Source organism: Streptopelia decaocto (assembly GCF_964273445.1).
Source record: "Streptopelia decaocto genome assembly, chromosome: 2".
NCBI classification, from domain to species: domain Eukaryota; kingdom Metazoa; phylum Chordata; class Aves; order Columbiformes; family Columbidae; genus Streptopelia; species Streptopelia decaocto.
In genome coordinates, this window is record NC_138655.1 from 148,353,018 (window position 1) to 148,372,925 (window position 19,908).

The 19,908-nt window shown below is 41.0% G+C and overlaps 2 protein-coding genes across 24 annotated transcripts in view; one reads left to right on the top strand and one right to left on the bottom strand.

Moving 5' to 3' along the window:
- EPC1 (enhancer of polycomb homolog 1) overlaps positions 1-17,481 on the bottom strand; it is a 68,848-nt gene extending 51,367 nt beyond the window's left edge. The window contains exons 1-2 of one of the 7 annotated variants that reach the window (XM_082044317.1): positions 17,344-17,481; positions 16,531-16,634 (exon numbers count right to left, since the gene is read on the bottom strand). Coding sequence is in view for 4 of the 7 variants with exons in the window: in XM_082044313.1 (XP_081900439.1) it covers positions 113-265 (153 nt within the window). In the remaining 3 variants the exon portion in view is untranslated. Of the gene's footprint in view, positions 1-112; positions 545-16,530; positions 16,635-17,343 lie in introns of those variants that run through there. The other 6 variants (XR_014183215.1, XR_014183216.1, XM_082044313.1 and 3 more) reach the window with 6 other exon arrangements.
- LOC309435708 (uncharacterized protein) overlaps positions 492-19,908 on the top strand; it is a gene marked incomplete at its 5' end in the record, with an annotated part of 63,717 nt that continues 44,300 nt past the window's right edge. For 15 of the 17 annotated variants that reach the window (XM_082044320.1, XM_082044333.1, XM_082044329.1 and 12 more), the window contains one exon: positions 492-1,563. In XM_082044320.1, the coding sequence (XP_081900446.1) occupies positions 492-1,154 (663 nt within the window). In that variant the 3' untranslated portion in view covers positions 1,155-1,563. The remainder of the gene's footprint in view (positions 1,564-19,908) is intronic. The other 2 variants (XM_082044327.1, XM_082044328.1) reach the window with 1 other exon arrangement.

The window sequence follows — 19,908 nt, forward strand, 5'->3', positions numbered from 1 at the left end:
GAGCGGGGAGAAGATGGCGGCCATTTTGTGCTTGCGCAGAGGCGAAGGTGGGGGCCCCGGCTGCGGGGGGGATGGAGGGACCCGGCCGAGGGGGGGGGGGGGTCTCACGTACCGACTCCTCTTCCTTCTCCATGCCCGTGGGCATCTGCGGCACGGCCCGGTTAATGGAGGCATATTCGGCCAAGTCGGGCAGGTCCTCGCAGCGGAAGACGGGCAGCGGCTTGGACGCGTCCAGCGCCCGGGCCCGGAACGACAGTTTGCTCATGTTAGGCGGCGATGGCGGCTCCGGCTTGGGAGGGGGGGGCGACAGCAAGAGCGCTCCGAGCTGAGAGCCGGATCCCGCCGAGCGCTCTCATGGAGGGACCCGGGCTCCCCCGGCAGGGCGGGGCGCACTCCGACACGGGGCCCGGCGGCGCCCGCTGGCGCGGCTGGGCTGGGCGCTGGCTTCTCTCCTCCGCCGCTCCGGCTCCGCTCAATACGCCACGGCCAACATGGCGGACATTAAACCTCGACTGGCCGCCTCTTTCAGCCAACCCCAGCGCCACAGCCATTCCCACACTGCATCGCGCAGGGGCGCGGGCACAGCGCCGCCCGGGGGAGAGCGCGCGCAGCGCGGGCACGGGAGCGCGGGCTCGGGAGCGCGGGAGGGCTCGGAGCGGCCGGGCAGCGGGCACGGGGCACCGCTCGCGGCGGGACGGGGCCGCTCCCCGCGGGGCCCCGTCTCGCGTGGGGCGGGGGACAAGCGGGGAAGCCTTTCTCTCTGCGCAACCGGGCCCGCTCCGCTCGCCCGCCTCGGAGCTGCGCTGGGGACGGCGCGCTCCGCTCCTGTGGGGGTACGGGGGGTCCGGTCGTCCCAAATCCCCCCACCGCGAGTGGCAACCTCCCCGAGGCAGAAGGAGCAACGCCTTTGCCTGACAGCCTGCGGGAAACCCCGGGAAGGGAAGCGGGGGAGAGCGGGAAAACGCCGGCCCCGACCTTTCCGGTCACTCGGGGGCCGGCTGGGCGCCGCACCGAGGGACCGCCAGCCCGAGCGCCGAACTCACTCCGGCCCGGGCGGGCGGCAGCGGGGCCGCTCTGTTCCCCTCGAACGCGGCCGCGCCCCCCAAGCAATGGCCGGAGCGGCGCCCGGGGCCGGTTCCGACTGCGGGGGATAAAGAAGGGCCGCCCGGGGAGCGGGGAGCGCCGCTCGGCTGAGGGCCCGGCCCGAGCCCCGGCGGGCGGTCAGCGGCCCCTGTCCCGGGCGTCCCGCGGCGGCACCGCCGAGCCTCAACAGCACCTGCCCGCCCGGATCCGTCCCTCCCTGCATCGCGGAACCGAGTTCACATTCGTACTAAATCAAGGAGAAACAGGCACCTCCCTGAAAACATGAAGAACTGTGAGAATCCGGCACCACCACAACAACGTTTCCAGCCTGTTTTTCTGAGGCTTAAGAAACTTGGTCCCGTAGCGAAGTGCAGACACGTGAACTAGTTTAACCCTTGCTTGGATTTCAGTTACCGGTTATCCGTTCAAGCGAGCTCACTGCCGGCGAAGGATAGAACTAATTTGAGCACGTCTCATTAGGTAAGCTCATTTACATCCCAATGATTTGATTAAATTGATGCAGTATTGCGCTACAAGCAAGCGATAGGAAATGTAGAATTTCCATAACATCTCCACATGCCGCCCCAGGTCACACAGCGCAGCCATAAACCCGCCAAAACCCATTTCTCCCCGGGCACAGCTGGAGCTGTCTAGGTAACATACATGAGCAGGTGAAGTGTTTCTTATGTTCTCACACTGGGTCGTAATGCCATTCTAGTTCTTTAGTTAAATAATAAATAATTCCACCTTCTTGAAGTTGTGTTTATTTTAATGACGAAGTACTACAAAATTGTATTTTGTTTGAATCTAAGTATCCACTTTTAAAGCAAAGTGTTGTCTTCTGCTGTTGTATAAGAATCAGTGGATAGACCTTGTTCTTTATCACTTATTACTCTTAGGAAATAGAACATAAATGTAACAAAAGCATTACAAGAGCCTTATTTTGATTAGTAATTTCAACAATCTGATACCCCTATTATAAAAGCAAAAGCAATTTTTTAAATAGCATCATCTCTTTAATACCACCATCTTCGACCTTAAATAACTCCTGGCCACTGGATGAAATATTGCTAGATGCAGTTAACAGCCGCTTCAAGCCAACTATTTGCACGCCTGACTTTCCCCATAAGTCTCCCAAACTGTTTCACCTGCAAGTAATTTAGCTTCACATCCTCTCTGGGACAGGAAATATTGCAATATCTGTATTACAAATGGGTAATGCACTGGAAGACAGATGCTGGGGACAATGAGTCTTGGAGACTTTTTTCTTTAGGGCAGGGTTGTTGTTTGTTTTTTTACTTTAAAGATGGTGATGTGAACTAAGGAATAGCATTGTATTAGTTTTTATTTCTGTAGTTACATCAGAACCAAATGTTAGAAATGCAGATTGCTTTTAATGCTAATTTTAAAACTTAAAGCACACACTAGCTAGAAACAGTAATACTAAAACAATCTTAAAATAAATTGCACATAAAACATCTACAGATTTTTCCACAAATACCGAATAATAATTTAGTTTATGCACCCAGCAGACAGATAAGGTGATCACACACACAAAAAGGTACACTATCATAGATTGACCAAAACCACTAACTGAAAATGAAAAATCTGGCAGCTAAGCAAAAAATAATGCCATTAAATATAACTGCCCACTTCCACTGCTGAAAGAAAAACTATACATAATGAAAAGGAAAGTATAGAAAATATTCTGAACTATACAGAAAGGAAATCCAAGTTTAAACTTATCCTTAATTGACCTTTGCATTGCTAACCCTACCACAGGCTTGAGGAAAGTGCTGAACAAGCAGAACAGACAATAACATTTGGAATTCAACGAGGACAGTATGCATTAAGAAAGAGTTTTGGCCTGAAACTCTTGGACTCATCAGCTCTTAATGTTTTGCCAATAAAACAGATAGTGTTTATTTTGTACCAGAAGCTGATTAGTCCTCAAAATTACCTGAATTAATTTGCTAGTAGGATGAAATTGCGGTATTTGAAAATAATGCAACATCAGCCTAATTTCTGTTCTGCAAAAACAGTAACAGGAAAAAGTATAGAATGTAAACAGACTGATGTTTCTATTTTGCCTCCCTTTCAGTTAGGTTATGCAGATATATTTTAACTTTTGACATTTTGTAGCATTTACCAAACAGCTCACATTACATTTGCAGATATCAGTGCTGCACTATGGACAGTAGTTAATCTAAAATTTGTATGCTTTGCAAGATGACCAAAATACTCTTTGCCAGCTCTCAGTGAAACATCAGCAAGAGTTAACTCAGTTGTTGTACCAAAGTGCTATGTGTCTGTTTTAAAAACTGAAATGTAATGAATAATGGCATTTTGAACTGTGGTACTTTTTTTGGTACAAACCACTGAAATTAGATCTTTAACATTGTAAGCATTTCTTTAAGGCTTCATTCTTCTATGATCTCAAAATTAAAAGAAAAGGCTTTACTATCCTGAAAAAAAATTGTACATCAGATAACTGGGTGGTAAATATAACCATTTCAATATATACTCAGAAGTATTAAATTCAGGCTGAGCGTTAAGAGCAAAGATCCAACAACTTGACCCCTACAACTACAGAAAGGGTCTCTTGGGGTATCACCTTGCTCAGGTTTCTGGAACCCACAAACTTAACTCGTCATTCTGGTTTGCAAGTTCTCTGTACCATTTGACAAGTTTTTACAAATTTGAGTATTTATTTAGTTTTGTGGCTTAAAACCTCTCTGAGGCAAAGAAAGACTTTCAGAAGTCTCTTTCTGTGTGAATTGTAGTCCTCTGAACATGGGTTTCGTATCCCATTCTAACATCAATCATTGGTTCTTGTCCCAGAATAACTGTGCATAAAAGGTATACAGATTAAACTGTGTGTCATTTTTGGCACTTTCTGGAATCAAGTAGCTCCACATTTTAAGGATTTCAGTTGTTCAACTTCTAAAAACATTTTTTAAAATATTATTGGTCTATTTTTTTTTCTTTTTAATATTAGGAGTTTATCTCCAATTAAGTACATTATATAAAGGCAAGTATAAAATAAAAGAGCTAAACAGTGACATAAAGTGCAATATAAAGGCTCATACTGCATATATGAGTTTTCTGTTGTTGGGCTTTTAAGGAAAGCCTCTTTATTTGAGAAAATAAATATCCACAACAGTAAGTAGTATTAACAGGGAATATGTAATGTCATTCTACTCTCCACCCTCATTGGAAGAGGGGTTTTTGTTTTATTAAACTTTCTTCCTTCCCATCCCCACCCCTTCCAAAATAATGATCCACTGAAATCCAGAGTCAAGCTGGGATTAGAAATTGAGTATGTTCATCTCCTTACATACGTTCATTTTCTCTACCCATACTTTTATTGTTCCTACTTAAAACTGTAGCAGATGACAATTAAAAGTAGAGCACATTAAAAGTAAAACTTGTTTCTCATTTGCCAACCATTTAAAAATAGTTCTTACATATAGAATATTGTATTTTCATAAACTAAGAATATGCTGAGTACACTAAGCTATACACTAACTTGCAGATCTGTAAGTATTTGCAATTTTTCATGTTTCTCACTCTGGGACTACTTTACACCCTGATTCTGCTATTGTAGAGTTCAATAACTCATCTTTTATTTATGTAGCAATTTTGTTGACCTGTTTTTTACCTTTTAGCTCCATAAATGCTCACTATCTGAACTGATAAAAATATCACTGGTCTTCCCCCCCTCAATAATCAAGTATTACAAAATGATACATTATGAAGTTACGATACTTGAGCTTCTTTCCAGAATTACTTACTCTTAGGGGTATTTGGAAAGATACAGGTGACTCTTGTTCTGTAGCAAGCTATTACAGATTCTGTATGTATATTCTTGGTTTATATATGCTAATGATGCTTCTGTTCAGATTTGCTTCGCAGCTTTTTGCTTGTTTGTTTGCTTATATATAGACAGTTATGTTATTTTAAATCATCTCAGTGAGCTACGTGGTGTTTGGATTAAAATGAGAAAAATGTAGGCAAATATGACACTAGAGGTTTTTCATTATTTTGTAAAATGTAGTAAGTAAACTCCTATAGAAATTATATTAACAGCATGAAGATTTCAGCCATAAACAGACTGATGTAATTCATAGTGAATTGCACCTTATTTGCTGCTGCTGCCAGTTTTAAAAGAGATAATGGGACTGTCAAGCATATTTAAAGAGTTCATACACCGTACTACAAAACTGGTATAGAACACCTTTGTGATAACCTCTGCCATTTTTATTGTCATATAATTTAGTGTTTCATAGCTTTGACATCTCAAAGAATGGTATGATATAGTCTGTTAGTTTAGGTGTTCATGGTTGAGATGCAATAGGTACAAAGCTTGTTAAAAGTTCTGAATCATAATTGAAAGGAGTGACTAAGTAAATCTTTTCCTCAATTCTTGTCTCAACAAGGGGAAAGTAACATAGGAATATTTGTTTCTCTAGCAAACAGGTAGGTACATGTACTGCATAGCCAAATCTTTTAGTTACCTTTCATTTTTTTGTAATTCCAATTTATACTGCAGAATACCAAACAGAGAAGTGAACGGATAGTTCTGCATTTAAGCTCCCATTTCCATTTCTGTTCAACAGCTAGTAGGAAAACAATACATTTTAGATTCCAAAGCTGCCTAAAAATTAAATTTGGATATATAAGAGCCTGGTAAAACAAGATTCTCAGAAGTGTCAAAACATAAACATGTGATCTTTTGACTATAAAACCAATTATTGCTATTTTCATTAGCAGTATCTTACTAGAAATGACCAGTAAAGGAGCATTACAAAATCAGTTGCGTCCTTAACATTCAGAACAGAAACACAGAAGCTGGCTTTCTTGCAACAGAATCTGAAGTTTGAACACTTTGTTGCAAGTGGCCATACCTAAAACTGCATAAGGAATTACCATGTGATCAATGGGTTTCGCATTTTAAAACTACATGCAGGAAATCACAAGACAACATTATTTTGCATTGGATAATGCTAACAAAAACAAGATAGGCTGAAATGAACCAGAGTGCTGTCATTTCTCAGGCTCTTCACATGAGACCATCACTTTGTACCATGTTGCCTTTGTTATCAACGTTGATTTAAGATACTGCGGTCCCACTTTATGATCTGCTATTCACTGTCTCCCCTGTAGCTGTGCTTCCCCTTTCTTTGTATCAGCACAGTTGCTTATGAACCTGCACCAAGTACCAAGTGGGAATCCAATCAGATACACTAACAACTCAGCAAAAAACCCCAACTATATTAACCAGAAGAAAAACCACTTGAAAAGTCCCATGTTAGAAGTTCTGTTCCTCCATTAGGTACAGCTTACTGCCACTGCCCTCTTCCTTCACACCATCCAGTTTGTGATGGCTACAGAACACAGTAGTTTGGAATACTAAAACACACAAAAAGGGTTTAAAAGTGATAAAACTGTATATGCAATTCAATACACACTCAAAACAGTAATACACTGTCACGTGCTATATTTGAAAACCTTTGCCAACAAGACTGGTGTCTTAACTAGTCTGTAAGTGAAGGATTTGTTTTCTTTCAGACTGATCACTGTGTGTGGGTGGGGTTTTATAGTTTCAAGCACATATATAACAGGCAACATTTTTCCACGTGAGTGAAGGGAGTTAGATGCCAATTTGATGGTGTAATCTTACTTGGGGAATGTGTTGTCAGCCACACATTCAAAAGTAGAGTCCATTATCCTCAGGGAAACTGAACCTGAGGGGTGTTGTGCCACTGAGCTATATCCAAAGGAGAGGGAAAAACCACTAGTCAGTAACTCTCTTCCTGAGAAGAAATGAAGCAAGGAGAGGAGCAGCGAAAGCTACTACCACATGGCTACTTTTGCAGCTATAGCTCAGCTCTTACAGATGGTGGAGGCAGTTGCTTCCATAGAAGGAGAAAAAAGACTGCAAGAGAAACTAAAGACTTAGGATGGTTATTTTACAAACTCAACATATATCGCAACATCACCTGTACAGGTGGAGTCCATTTTACCATTCTCTTGCCTAAAAATGTATCTGAAAGAAGAAAGGGTTTGTTGGGGATTTTTTAGTAGTCTCAGGAAGGAATTAGTTTCCTCTGTACAGCTTGTTCAGGAAATTTAAGCTTTTATGTGTGTAGGGAAAACCCATAACAGTGGAAGCAGTTATTCTGTTAGATGCAGCAGTGGAAAAAGACAAAAAATTCACGCTGAGACTTTTCTGTATTGAAAGATATCTTTCCCCGTTTAAGTTTTCCTGGATTCAGAATAGTTATCCTAAGAATTGTGAGGGTTAACAGATAAGTGATTTAGGAATTTCTGCTTTATTCTTCCATTCCATAATATGTATTCTCTCCAAAATATGCTGGACACACTTCGAATTCTTGCTTTAGTCATCTTATCCAAAAAGTCAATCTAAAAAGACTATTTTGTGGAAAGCATAGTAAGACAGACAAAGTTATAAAATGTAAACTTCTTGCAAAGTTGTCAGGTTTTGTTTGTGGTTATTTTTAAACTGGGGGGGGGAACACAAAAAAAAAAAAAATCAAAAAGTCTGACTTTGTGGCCTGCGTTTTTTTTAAAGTTTTATTCAAAGCTTTTTGTATTCTGAAATACAAAACATTAATAATATTAAAATCGCAATTTATTCTTTCATGCTAATTAGTCTAAAGTACTATGGTAAATAAAACCTGATCTGGGCAGACAGACTAGCCACCTCTTAGGTGCACTGCACACTTATAACACACGAATAATTTCTGAGTCAAGTGAAGTTAATCATATGATCATGTATTTCCAGTAGAAAATCTAGCAGAAGGTCAAAAATCTTATCCTTTTGTTGCTGGAAATGCAAAGGATTTAGCTTGTAAAAAAAAAAAAAAACAACAAACCAAACACAAACCAACAAACAAAAAAACCTGAACAAACAAACAAAAAAGGCAAACAAAACTCCAGCCAACCAACAAACCCCAAACCAAATAAAAGCACTGCACCTTGTCTTGCTAACACAACTGCTGATTCCTTAATCAAAGGGCTAAGTATAGATTACTTTGATACTCAGCACAGCATAAGCTGGAGGGCTAAAAATGTAGAAAAGAAGTAGAGAAATTGTGGTTGTACATAGGTTTGAGGGTAGGCATGGTGATGCACTCTGTCCTGGATCCTTCAACCGACCATTACAATACAACCAACCAAACAAAAAACCCACCCCACCACTACCACCACTACATAAACCTTAGGCTGCTGCAGTGGTCACACACCAACCAGGGATAAAGGAGTATACTGGGACAAGCTACGTTCCTTTACATAAACTTAGAACATTAACTACTATACTGATAATTGCATGCTTCTATGTATGTGCAAATATATAGCAAATTCAACCCAGATAAGCTCATATGCTCCAAGTTTTTAAACTTTGGTTTTAAAATAAATAATTTACTTGGTAGCTTACACACCCAAGACAGGATTTCTATCTTGCAAGTCAAGCTAAGAAAATCATTTCAAGTGCTTCAGAGCTTCTGGATAGTATGATCAAGTATGTACAGAACTTCAGAATTATATTGCTGATGTTAAACAATGTGCAGTTCTAGTCTGATATCAACTCTATAACGTCAAATGCTTTAAACTGCACTTCCTGAATCAGAATGAAAGTAGTATATCTGCTTGTTCCAGGCAATCCATGAAAATACTGATTTATACCCAGACAGGGATTAGCTAGGCTTCAGAATTCTTCCAGTGCAGGAAAGTATACCTGCCTCTTGGAATGAAGAGGCATTTCCTAATGCGTGTGTTTAGATGGAGGGTAGGTGGTCAAGCTCTCTTTAAAATATTTAAAAAAAAAAAAAAAAAAAGCTAAGTGGTATCTACCTACCCACCTCATGAATTCCAGACCAAATTAATAGGATTGTGTTATGAAGTATATAATACAGGCTATACCATCTTTACCTAAAATAAATATATTTCTCCAAATAAAGGGAAAAAACCCCACAAATAACTCAGCTCTTAGATTTCAAAAGTCTGATGTCATTAGTTTGCAAGAACATTAAAAAAATAGACTTCAGATGTGGATTCTTTTACACTACACACTGTCGTTTGTTTTATACTTCTAAATAAAGCATAAGATAGAATGTTACAGAGATATTGTCTTCTGTGATACGAATTAATCGTATTGATAACTAAACACTTATATACACACTTCAGAAAGTTCTAATTAATAACTTTTTGTTTGGTTGGTTTTTGTTTGTTCATTTGGTTTGTTGGTTTGTTTGGTTTTGTGTTAGTGAAGAAAGATAATGAACTAAGTTTGAATGTATATATCCAGCAGAGGAGGCTAGACTTGAATACAGAACTGATCTGAGTGGTTTGATATATATATATATACACATATACATACACACACACACACACACACACATATATATATATATAAATTATAGCACCAGGGCATAAAAATGGAAAACTCTGATAGAGTTAACCTGAAGAAAATACCTTTTTCAGAGGTTTTTCAACATTTAGAGAATGCAAAAAAACCTTGTGAGAGTTGGGCAGATGTTGAGAGGGAAAGTATTTTAGTTTAGATAGAAACATGAAGTTGCTTAGAGAAGAGAAATCATGTTAGATTATATTATTTTCTCTATGCATCTAATGTAGGTGGGCTCTGAAATCACAAGCTGATGTGATATCACTGGCATTTTCTTCTCCTCCCTGGTGAAATACCCAAGTCTGGTGTAAGGGCAACCCAAGAAACACAACCAAGTGGAAAGCAGTTTTCTCAAATAATTTAGAGAGTACCAGCAGTTAAGGCTTTCATCCCCTCACACCTCTCCAATACAGACACTCCATTCTCATTCCCTTATTAAAGGATATGTTAGCTTCAGTGTTGCCTGGCACTCTGTTGATCTGTCCAAGAGTAGACAGACCACTGTCATTGACATGCGGGCCTGTGCACAAGCCAGGGGCTGGCCATGAGTGCCATGTCTCCTGAATTTCATCTGATTGGTAGGCAACCCAAAAAGGGTGTTAGCACAAAAGGCCATGACCTAATTTAAAAAAAAAAAAAAAAAAAAAAATTGGGGGAGAACACAGAATATGGGAAGGAAGATAGTTCCTCCCATTAAAGTAACTCATCTGCAAGTGTGCTTGGCTAGAGCCTCCAAGTCCCACAGATTCCTGTAGTACCCAGTTTTTAGCTGGGAAGTTGTTTCCAAGATGATCAAAGAAGTCAGAAGACTTTCTTACAGGATCTTCATTCTTTATGTGATTATAAATGGATATGGGTCAAAAAGAATGTGTGTATGTGGAGTCATCAGGTACAAGTTTTTTCTACCTCTATTATCCAGCATGGCTTCTCCTTAAAAAATGCTGACCATGGCACTTGAACTGCAAATACACAACCACAATGTCTAAAGATATCGCAATATTGTCTCGTATAGTTACGTTTAAGATCATCAGAAATAACATAACTGCTCTGCATTAAATAAAATTTCATTTCAAATGCTATAAAAAAAAAACCCTCTGAACCAATTCATCAGTTTAACATGCCCTGTCTATGCCTGGCATTACAGATGGAAAAAGCAGTGAGGTGAAGGGGCTCTCTGAAGAAATCTTTTTAGTCATCAGGTTATGGCAGCACCAAGGTTCCTAGTAAACATATACAGGACCTCAGGGGTGCCTGTAATGCTGAAAGGCCTGGATCTGAGTCACCTGATCTTTTAGCCTGTTTGAACAAATATGGAAAACTCACTCTTATTTGTGTTAATGAATATTCAAGCTGCACACACGTGTGAAGCCAGGGTGGTCTTGCTTACATTTAGCGAGTTTCTTAAAGCCCTGAAGGGGACCTAACTTTTCAGTGCCTAAATCATGCACAAGTCAGTATAAGCAAGCACTGGGGTGTGGGACTTATCTGATTAAGTGAGGACATCCACATCTGAGCTAGTCATACTAGGCAAATGGACATCCGATCAGGGTAGTCAATGAAGTTTAAATTATGGTTCATCTCACAACAGAAATCCTTTTTTTTTTTTTTTTGGGGGGGGGGAGGGGCTGGGGTCTTTTTGTTGTTTGTTCTTTAAAAACACAATTTACTTGACCTGTTTGTTTTCAGTGACTAGGATTACAGATTTAACAATAGCTATCTAAAGTCAGGTGAAGCAAGTTCTACATTAAATGTTTACGAAACAGTGATTCCAGTTTCCTCAGAAGTACAGTTTACTCTTAATCCATTGCAGCATGAGTTAACACCGCCTTACAGGCTGTTACCTGCCTATCTAGCTTGTAGGTGTAGGTCCCAGAGAAAAACCAAAATAGAACCTGACAAAAAGAGGACTGCTCTGGGAGGAACAAGTCCTTGGTTCTGCTCACTGCTCCTGGGGCTTCCTCCACTTTAAACATTGAGTAAAATCTGTGAAACAGCCCTGGGAGCAGGGATGAGATCCACTTATTTTCCTGTTCCTCTGGAAACCCCAGTACTCAACGCATTGTAAAATACAACTCCTTTTCCCTTTCCCTAGCATTTTTCACTCCAAAGTGGTCCAGACTGTCTTCAACAACAGAAGATGGAGAGTCAGTATCCCACCATTTGAAACCACTTACTTCAGGTTTGGATTCCCACAGGCTACAGAAGCATTTAGAGTTTTTACTGGTTTTAGTGGTACTGAAACCAATAGGCTTTGGCATCCTAACTATTGTTTTTCTTTTGTATGGTATTGTGTGCCTCCAAGCAACTTTCCATTTACTGTCTGGGACCTCCATAGCAGCATCTCAACTCCCTGCACACTAGTGAAGACCAGTACTCATGTGTTACTTGCAGTTCCCATCTTTCTCTGTTGTTTATGCAGGGAGACAGGCATAAACAATAAATTTTAGCAAATGTATATACTTTTAAAGCACTGGAATACCTACTTTAAGGATCAAATTCTCACCACCAATTTTAGGCTCTAGCTACTATCAGTAGGGAAGTTATGAACAAAACAACCTATCAAGGAAATTTGTAGTGTTGATATTATCTTGCTCCTGGGGCCAAAGGACAGTCCAGGGGTAACGCGATATACTGGAAACATGACTTACCTAAGAATCTAAATAAGTGTGTGGGAGCTGAAGCCACTGGTATGTGGTCATATGTGTCCAATGCATACTTCGGTGTGCATGAGAGCTCACATAGAAATTCTGTTTCAAATCTCTGATATTCCTCCCTCAGCCCTACATTTACTAAAGCATTTAAAATCTAGGATTGTCTCAAGTATTTGGACCTCTTCCCTACAACATGAATTAGCTTCTTGAGCTATTTGATAAAAGAGGAAAAATATAATGAATGCTAAAAGGTAGAAAGATGCACTAGCCATAGCAGTTTCCTCTGGCATATAGGAGGTAGAGCAGATTATTTCATAACACTGAAGAGCCATGAAAATACCAGTCTGGAAGAGGTGTGGAGGGACCTAACTTCCTAGAATATGGGAGTCTGAAGCAAGCAAGAAATATATAATCCTTTCTTCACAGCTGGGAAACAGGTGACTCTTGAAGCAAGTTTTTTAAAAAAGTATTTGTTGCTATAATTTGATGCTGATGTAGAGTACTACAGATAACAGAATCTTGAAATAAGAGAAGGAAACAAGACTTTGTGTCACAAGGTTTAGAACATAAAGATACCTTCCCCCCATGCTGAAACCTTGTTGAGTGTTGAATGAAGGAAACAACGAACAGTTTAGAACCCTCAAAAGGGAACAGCCAGGATTTCCAGATGCCAAGATATGTTATCACCCATAGGAAAACAGAGAACACAGTGATATATAAGTGAATTAAGCATGAGTTATGGCCTTTATTTGAACTGGGTCCTAAATGATGCTCTTTCATACAACTAGCACACATCTGGGGAACTGTCTTCACATTATTCGTGGCTAACTTTGGAACCTGGTTAAATCTGTCTGGAATCTAGGCATCTGCACTTTTATAACAATTGTAAACAGACAGACATCTTTACCCTGTGTCTCTTACTTGAGTACATAATAACAGGAATATTGGTAGGAGGAATGCCATGAAGGCACACGGAACATTTTGGTCAGTCAGGATGAATTAAGATCTTGGAAAAGATTGTTTTAGAGTAGGATGCTATACTTCAAATAGTTTTAATCCAGGAGAGCCAAATATCTTTGAAAAGTGCATGGAGTCTATATAGAGTTTCTATGTAAAAGGGAAACTATATTAGGAGAAAAATATATTATTTTTTCCATTTTAGAAAGGGAGTAATATATAGGGGACAAAATTAAGAAATCCACAAAGAAAAAAGGATAAAAAGTAATTTCTTATGTTTTAGGTCCTGGTATTCCATAGACAGGCATTTCAGAAGTAGCAGGGTGGGGAAAACACACAATCAAGACAGAGACACCCCTCAGAAATTACTCTTCCAGGCATTTCTGCAGAAGATGCAGGAGGTAAAACAGTTGCTATTTAGCTTTGAGAGGATGCTAAGTCTTAATCAGTTCTTATTATTGGCAACACATCTGCGGGGAACTATTTCTTGTTCAACCATGGCTCAAAAGGGAAGCAGGAGAGAAGTGAGAAAACCACTGAATTGCAAAACATCAGCATTTCTCTCACCTTACATCTACTTGGTAGGAGTGAGAACAGACACTTTCAGCAGATGCAGCATCGAAGTGGCAAAACCATAACCAATGGTAAAGAGTAGCCCCAATGGAGTGGGAGGAAGAAGAACAAGTGTGAAGCAAGTTTCCATTCAGCATTAATGTTCTTGCTGACTTCAGTGAGCCAGAAGCTGCCTCAGAACAGCAAGATCACTCACCATCAGTTCACTCATGGCCTGCACGCACAGGCTGCTGTCACAAAGAATCATCCCTTTCATAGTCCAGGATGACAAGAGGACCAGAAGCATGGAATTACCTTCAGTAGTTTATCATTTGCTCAGTACTGTTGTCCATGGATGAGCAAACTGAACATTGGTCTATATGATGTAAAGAAGAAAATGAAAGTCATATCAGAATCACTCAGATTAACATAACTCAGGGATTCGCTAAGATTTATAATTATTGTAATATATTCAACAGCAATTGGCTCTACTTCCATTGGCATAACCCAAAATGCCAACCTTGTGGCCTGGTGATCAGGTCTCAGAGATGGAAGATGCCCAAAACCCACACTTTCTCAGAGGGCGCATATCTTGAAATTTGTCCTCAAGACCTAAGAATTGTACCAGAGTACTGAAGGTGTAATGGTCTTATGGCACTGTCATAGGCCAACAGGACGCTGTGCTCCAGCCAAGACTTCATAAAAGCAGACCTTGTCTGACAGAGGAGAGATGATGAAAGCTGACCGCTCTCTTGGATATAGATGTCTCTTTCTTGAAGGTTACAAGATATATTTACCTACTGAAGAAGTAAATTTTACCTTTCTTAAAAAAAAAAAAAAGGCGGCACCACTATAGTGATCTACTTGAAATTCTGTATCAGTTTCCATAAAACTAAATAACTCAATGAGCAAACTTTCTTTAAAAACAAAATCTAAATGCATTTTTTTAAGATTAAATTGCTCATGAGAGGTTCAGAGGCTGTTTCAAACAGTCTGTTATTTGTTAAATTTCTTCTTTGAAAATAATGAGGACATTGAAATGTAAAAGAGATGCAAAGGTCTCTAAAATGGTCAGCCTCATATCACTTCAAAATAATAGGCATATTGATTCCTTAAAAATGTGTTAAATTTATTGTTAAATGTATTCCTGAACCTGTTGAGTTTTCTAATGCATGCTCTGATCATAGGCTTGACTATGTCTTCCCACCCATCTTCTTAGAACATTAATCACTTCTGTTTTCTTAACCACCTAATATGGATGTTAGCAGAAAGCCTTCTAAAACATTTGCACTTAGAATCGAGGTGATCTGTAGATTGTAACAAAAGAAAACAATGCACGTTAATATATGTTTATAAATACATGTAAAACGCATGCTCCAGTTAGCAACAGGGAAGAAAAAACCCACCCACCTCAGGTGAATCCTGTTACAACCTGAAGGACTACATTAGGTTTTCCCTTCTTTAGAATCCCACCTTCATGCCCAATCCAAACTCCTACAGACCTCAACAAGAAATTCACACACGCAAACACACAAGCAAGAGGGACCTTACGGTTTAATAACCAGCAGTGAATATAACCTTCAACTTCACAACAAGCAAACAATGGACTAGTTGCACCATAAGTGTGTACCAAAGCCTTCCATATTGTACACAAAAATCGTTTAAAAGCCTTTCATCTGCGGCCACTGTAAAATAATTTTGGGGATGGGGCCGAAAAATCTCATTATTGGAAAAAAAACTCGCCTCTAGGTACAGGATTGACGAAAAAAAAAATCTGCTTCATTACACAAACGAGCGAAAGGGTGAGGTCATGCCTGATCCGGGCCATAGTTCATGCAACACTACAGTTTTTCAGAGATACATTTTAATCGTCTTTCTAACTAATCTGCTGCTACTTTTGATACAGAGAAAAGGAAAAGATACAATAGATCCGACCGTGCCCCACCTTCCCGTCTCCCCCCGGCCCCCTCCCCCGGCAGAGCCGGGGACACAAACCGCTCCGGAGCCCCACAGCGCCCCCAACCCCCAGCCGAGCCAAACAAAAAAGATCTCCCACCGTCTGAAAAAAAAAAAAATGCGCCCAGAAAAATGCCAAAAATTACAAAATGTCTCCCAAATGTACCTTCTTGAAGGAAAAAGAACAAACAAACCAAACACTCAACTCCTCTCCCCCCCCCAACCCCCCTTCCAAGACATCTAAATGAAGTGTGGTGAAATAAGAACCTTTATATAACTAATGCTTTAAGCTAATTGCCACAAGAGCGCTAATTTGTAAATTTAAAAGGTCACTGTTTAGTAAGAGACATAACTTAATCTAAACCCTGTTATGTCAATCTCCACCTTCACCATACCAAGGGCAGTTTTCTCCCGTACTTTAGACCAAAGTAATCCATCAAGAGCCATCACAAATGGCATTGTAAACTCTTTTAGCCACGACCAGACCATATAGCAGCAATGTAATATGCTGCTTTATGTATTAGAGATGCATTGTATTTACAAAGACAGTCACATATTTGGTCCTGGATCCGTTTATTACTCACTAAAGAAAACCCCCAAACAAAAAGCCAGAACCAAAAAAAACCAAGTCCATCTTGAAAACAGACGAGTTTTTATGCTCTTATATTGAACTTAAATTGCTGCTAAGCTTTGCGTGTATAAAATTTTAAAGAGGAAACAAAACTGACTTCAGTAATTGTCGATATTAAGGAGGCATCGTTGGGTGGGATACACATGAGATGAAAGCAAAGAAAAATACAAGGCTACGTTTTGTTCATCAACACAACGAAAACCCTCCACAGCACTAATACACGCCAAAAAAAACGCAGCAAGTAATATTTTTGATTAAAATCACAAACTTACCTTTGGAGAAGGCAGTCCTTGCAGAACGGCTGTAACAATATGGACTGCATACTCGCTCTCCTACAACCAGCCACCTCCATGCTGCAAAGGGCTCCCCGAACATCCTTAAAATATTTCGCAAATGCAAAAAGTGAGACTTTTTTTTTCCCTCTCTCTTTTATCCTCTTCCCCACCGCCACCCCCGCCAGGATGGCCGGGTGAGGAAGGAGGCGGCTTCCCCGAGGGTCTGCGGGCGATGCCGGGGGGAGCCGGGGCGGGGGAGCCCCGCACCGCCGGGGCCACAACTTTGCCAGGGCCGGCGGCGGCGCGATGGGCTCCGCGGGCAGCGGCCCCGCCGCCCCCCGCCCCCCCCGCTCCCTCCGCCGCTGCTACCGCCGCCTGGAAAAATGCAGTGTGCCATTTTACACCCGCCTTTGAAACACACAGGACCAAAGTCTAGCGCTGGTTTTCGGTGACACTGCAAAACTACGGCTCGCTCCACGCACACCCTCCCCCCATTCCCTCCCCTCAATAAGAGCAGCCGCCTCTGGAGAATTAATAAAGAAAGACAGCTGGAGGAAATAATTCCGAGACTTTGCCGTTTTCCCTCCCTCCCCCCCGCCCCAGCCCCCCCTCCTGACCCCGAAGCAAGTTTGAGCCGATGGGCACATCCCTCCGCTCGCCCCCGGCCGGCAGCCCAGCCCGGCCGCACTTGAGCAGCTCCCAGCGCCTGGAAAGGCCAGTCATGCCTGAAACAAAATCCATGGTTCCTGGAAAGTGGGGAGGCTTGAATCCCAACAAATACTCCGTTTACTTACAAATATAAATACCTACCTTATGAAAGAACTAAATTAACACTAAATTCAACAGATACATCCGTTATGGCAGGAATAGTTTTTCCATAAATACTGTTTTAAAAACCCCTCCTTATACTGACTGACAGAATTCTACCATGCTGCCCACAAACAAAATGGCTGTGGCACCGAGTTTTTTGGTTCCTCCCACTGTGCCTCCCCCTGGCCTCCAGGAAGTGGTAGAAATCCAAAATAAAATCCGCACGAAAAGTACAATCGTCTAAACTCCGTAGGGCACCACCAGACATCACGGGTAGTAAAGCAGATTTACCAACGTTGTACTTTCTCGAGGATTTTTATTGTTTTTAAAAGCGCATCAATCACTGGGAATTTACATCACTGTGTAATTTGAACTTCCTGCTTTACATATTTATAAGGTCTTTCACCTATCTTGGCAGGCTTTCAAATTAAGTGGGTTGGGAAATTTGATGCTGTGGCTCTAGTTTGTGAGCTGAGTCAGGTAGTCCCTGCTGGAGCTGTGCTGTGAAAAAAACGGGCAAATTCTAACACTTTCGGCGTTCAGTGTGAGGCAAAATTACCCCCCTGACGTATTACAGTCTCATAAGTGAACACGTAGGCACACAGAGGACACTAGAATGAGGATTCTCAGCAGTAACTGAAGTTTAGGCCCCTTGCATATAAATACACGTTTTGTAATATTTATATTGTTGCATTTGTGGTTCACAGTAGTCTGCCGGAATTATGGTTTCTGTGGAAATAATCTTGCATTTTATCTTATTATGTCCCTGTATAGTGTTGCAGGCCTGTAACTTTTTTTGACGTTCATCTTAAACAGAAAATAAATAGGAAAATATGGCATATTTAAATTAGAGTAGATCCTAAAAGTGTCAATATGTGGTCCTCTATCTGAGCCCCCAGTCTTGCCAGGCAGTGGCACAGCTCCTCTTGCACGCTGCCTCCTGGGCTCCGGAGGGCCTGATTCATCTCCCTTGAGAGCCCGTTTGCTGCCTTCAGTAGGAGTTACAATGGAGACTGGCTGTCAGACCTGCTGAGCCTGATCCAGCGCTGTATTAAAAGACTTGAATTAATATTCCCATCCACTGCTATTCTAAACCCTTTTCAGAGGCTCTGAAAAAATAGTGAAATTTGTGATTTTCTTTTTTTTCCTGAACCACTTCATATTTCTAGGTCTTAGATTAAAGAAAAAATCTGCAAAGAACTTAGAGCAAATTTTGTGATTATTATTTGCTTGTATTATCATGCTATCTACCGGCCTTAATCCCGGACTATGATTACGATGATATACCGTATAGAAATATAGGGCAAAATGGTAATTCCTGCCCTGAAGAGCTCAAAAGTATAAAACAAAAGACAGCAGATGGCTACAGACAGATGAGGGAAACAATGAGACTGTATTGATCGGCTGGGAAGGCACAGTTTGCAACACGCCATCAGCCTAACTCTTGTTTCTGTGTATACACCATGGCGAAGAAAACACAATGTGGGATTTGATGAAGAAAATTAATTAGTTTTGTGGCTCTCAAAAGAAAACTTCTGCAACAAGAAGAACAGCATGGAAGAAAGTGCAAAGATATTTGAAAAAGCTGTAGGTGAACTACAGAAACCTAATCAAATTGGCATTATTTTAAAAATAATGACAGAAAATAGATAAGGGGGAAAGTAGGCTATAGCAGCATTGAAAACAGAGATGCAAAGCTTATGTTTGATATAGGAGAGGCAATGAAAGGATTCAAAAGTCATGAGGGCTTGGAAAAATCAGAAACCAGGCCTGCTAGCAGTGAACTAGTCCTAGAAAAAAAAGATGTAGATTAGTTCGAATTTTATGGGCTTGAAGAGATGTAGCATGCTTTTTAAAGGAATAAAAGTGTTGGTTTTAACCACTAGTTTGAGGGCTATGTGTTGTTTATCTGAGCCTCCCTCCTAACTTGTTAATACAAGTAGATAAGCACACAGAAAGGTCAGGATCAAAATGACCATGAGCACTGGGAAGGTTTCTTCTCCTGTTACCTGTTTTTTGAGAAGCACTCATCCCCCTGTGAGCAGTGCTCCAGACATTAAATGTTCATCACTGTCCGCCCTAAACTAGCACAGACTTGACAGCCCTCGTTTGCATGGTGGAGGGGGCAGAAAGGACCATGGGGCTCTGTTTTAGGGCAAAGCTACACCTAGGACAGCAAACCACCCTTTGCAGGAGGGCTGTGGATCTCAGTACATTCTTTGGTATGTTATATTGCTGTAGGTTTTTAAACCTTTCCCACATTTAGTAGTGGCATTGCAGTAGTAGCAGGTGCATATTGGAAACAATTTGTAATTATTTTGTATGAAATACCTTAGATAAGATTTAATTTACTACAGCAGCAAACGTGACAAGCTCTTAAATATGTTGGCTGGCCATGATGTAACTTGGGGCTAAACACTGCAAAGTAAGTAACCTCAAATGAGCTAGGCCTTGGTCTGTGGAAATACTACAGTGTGGCAAAGCTGAAAAAAATTGACTGTATTCTTTTGTTATAGGATAAGCTAAACTGAACTATCCCAAATTTCCTTCTGATTTAAAGCTTAC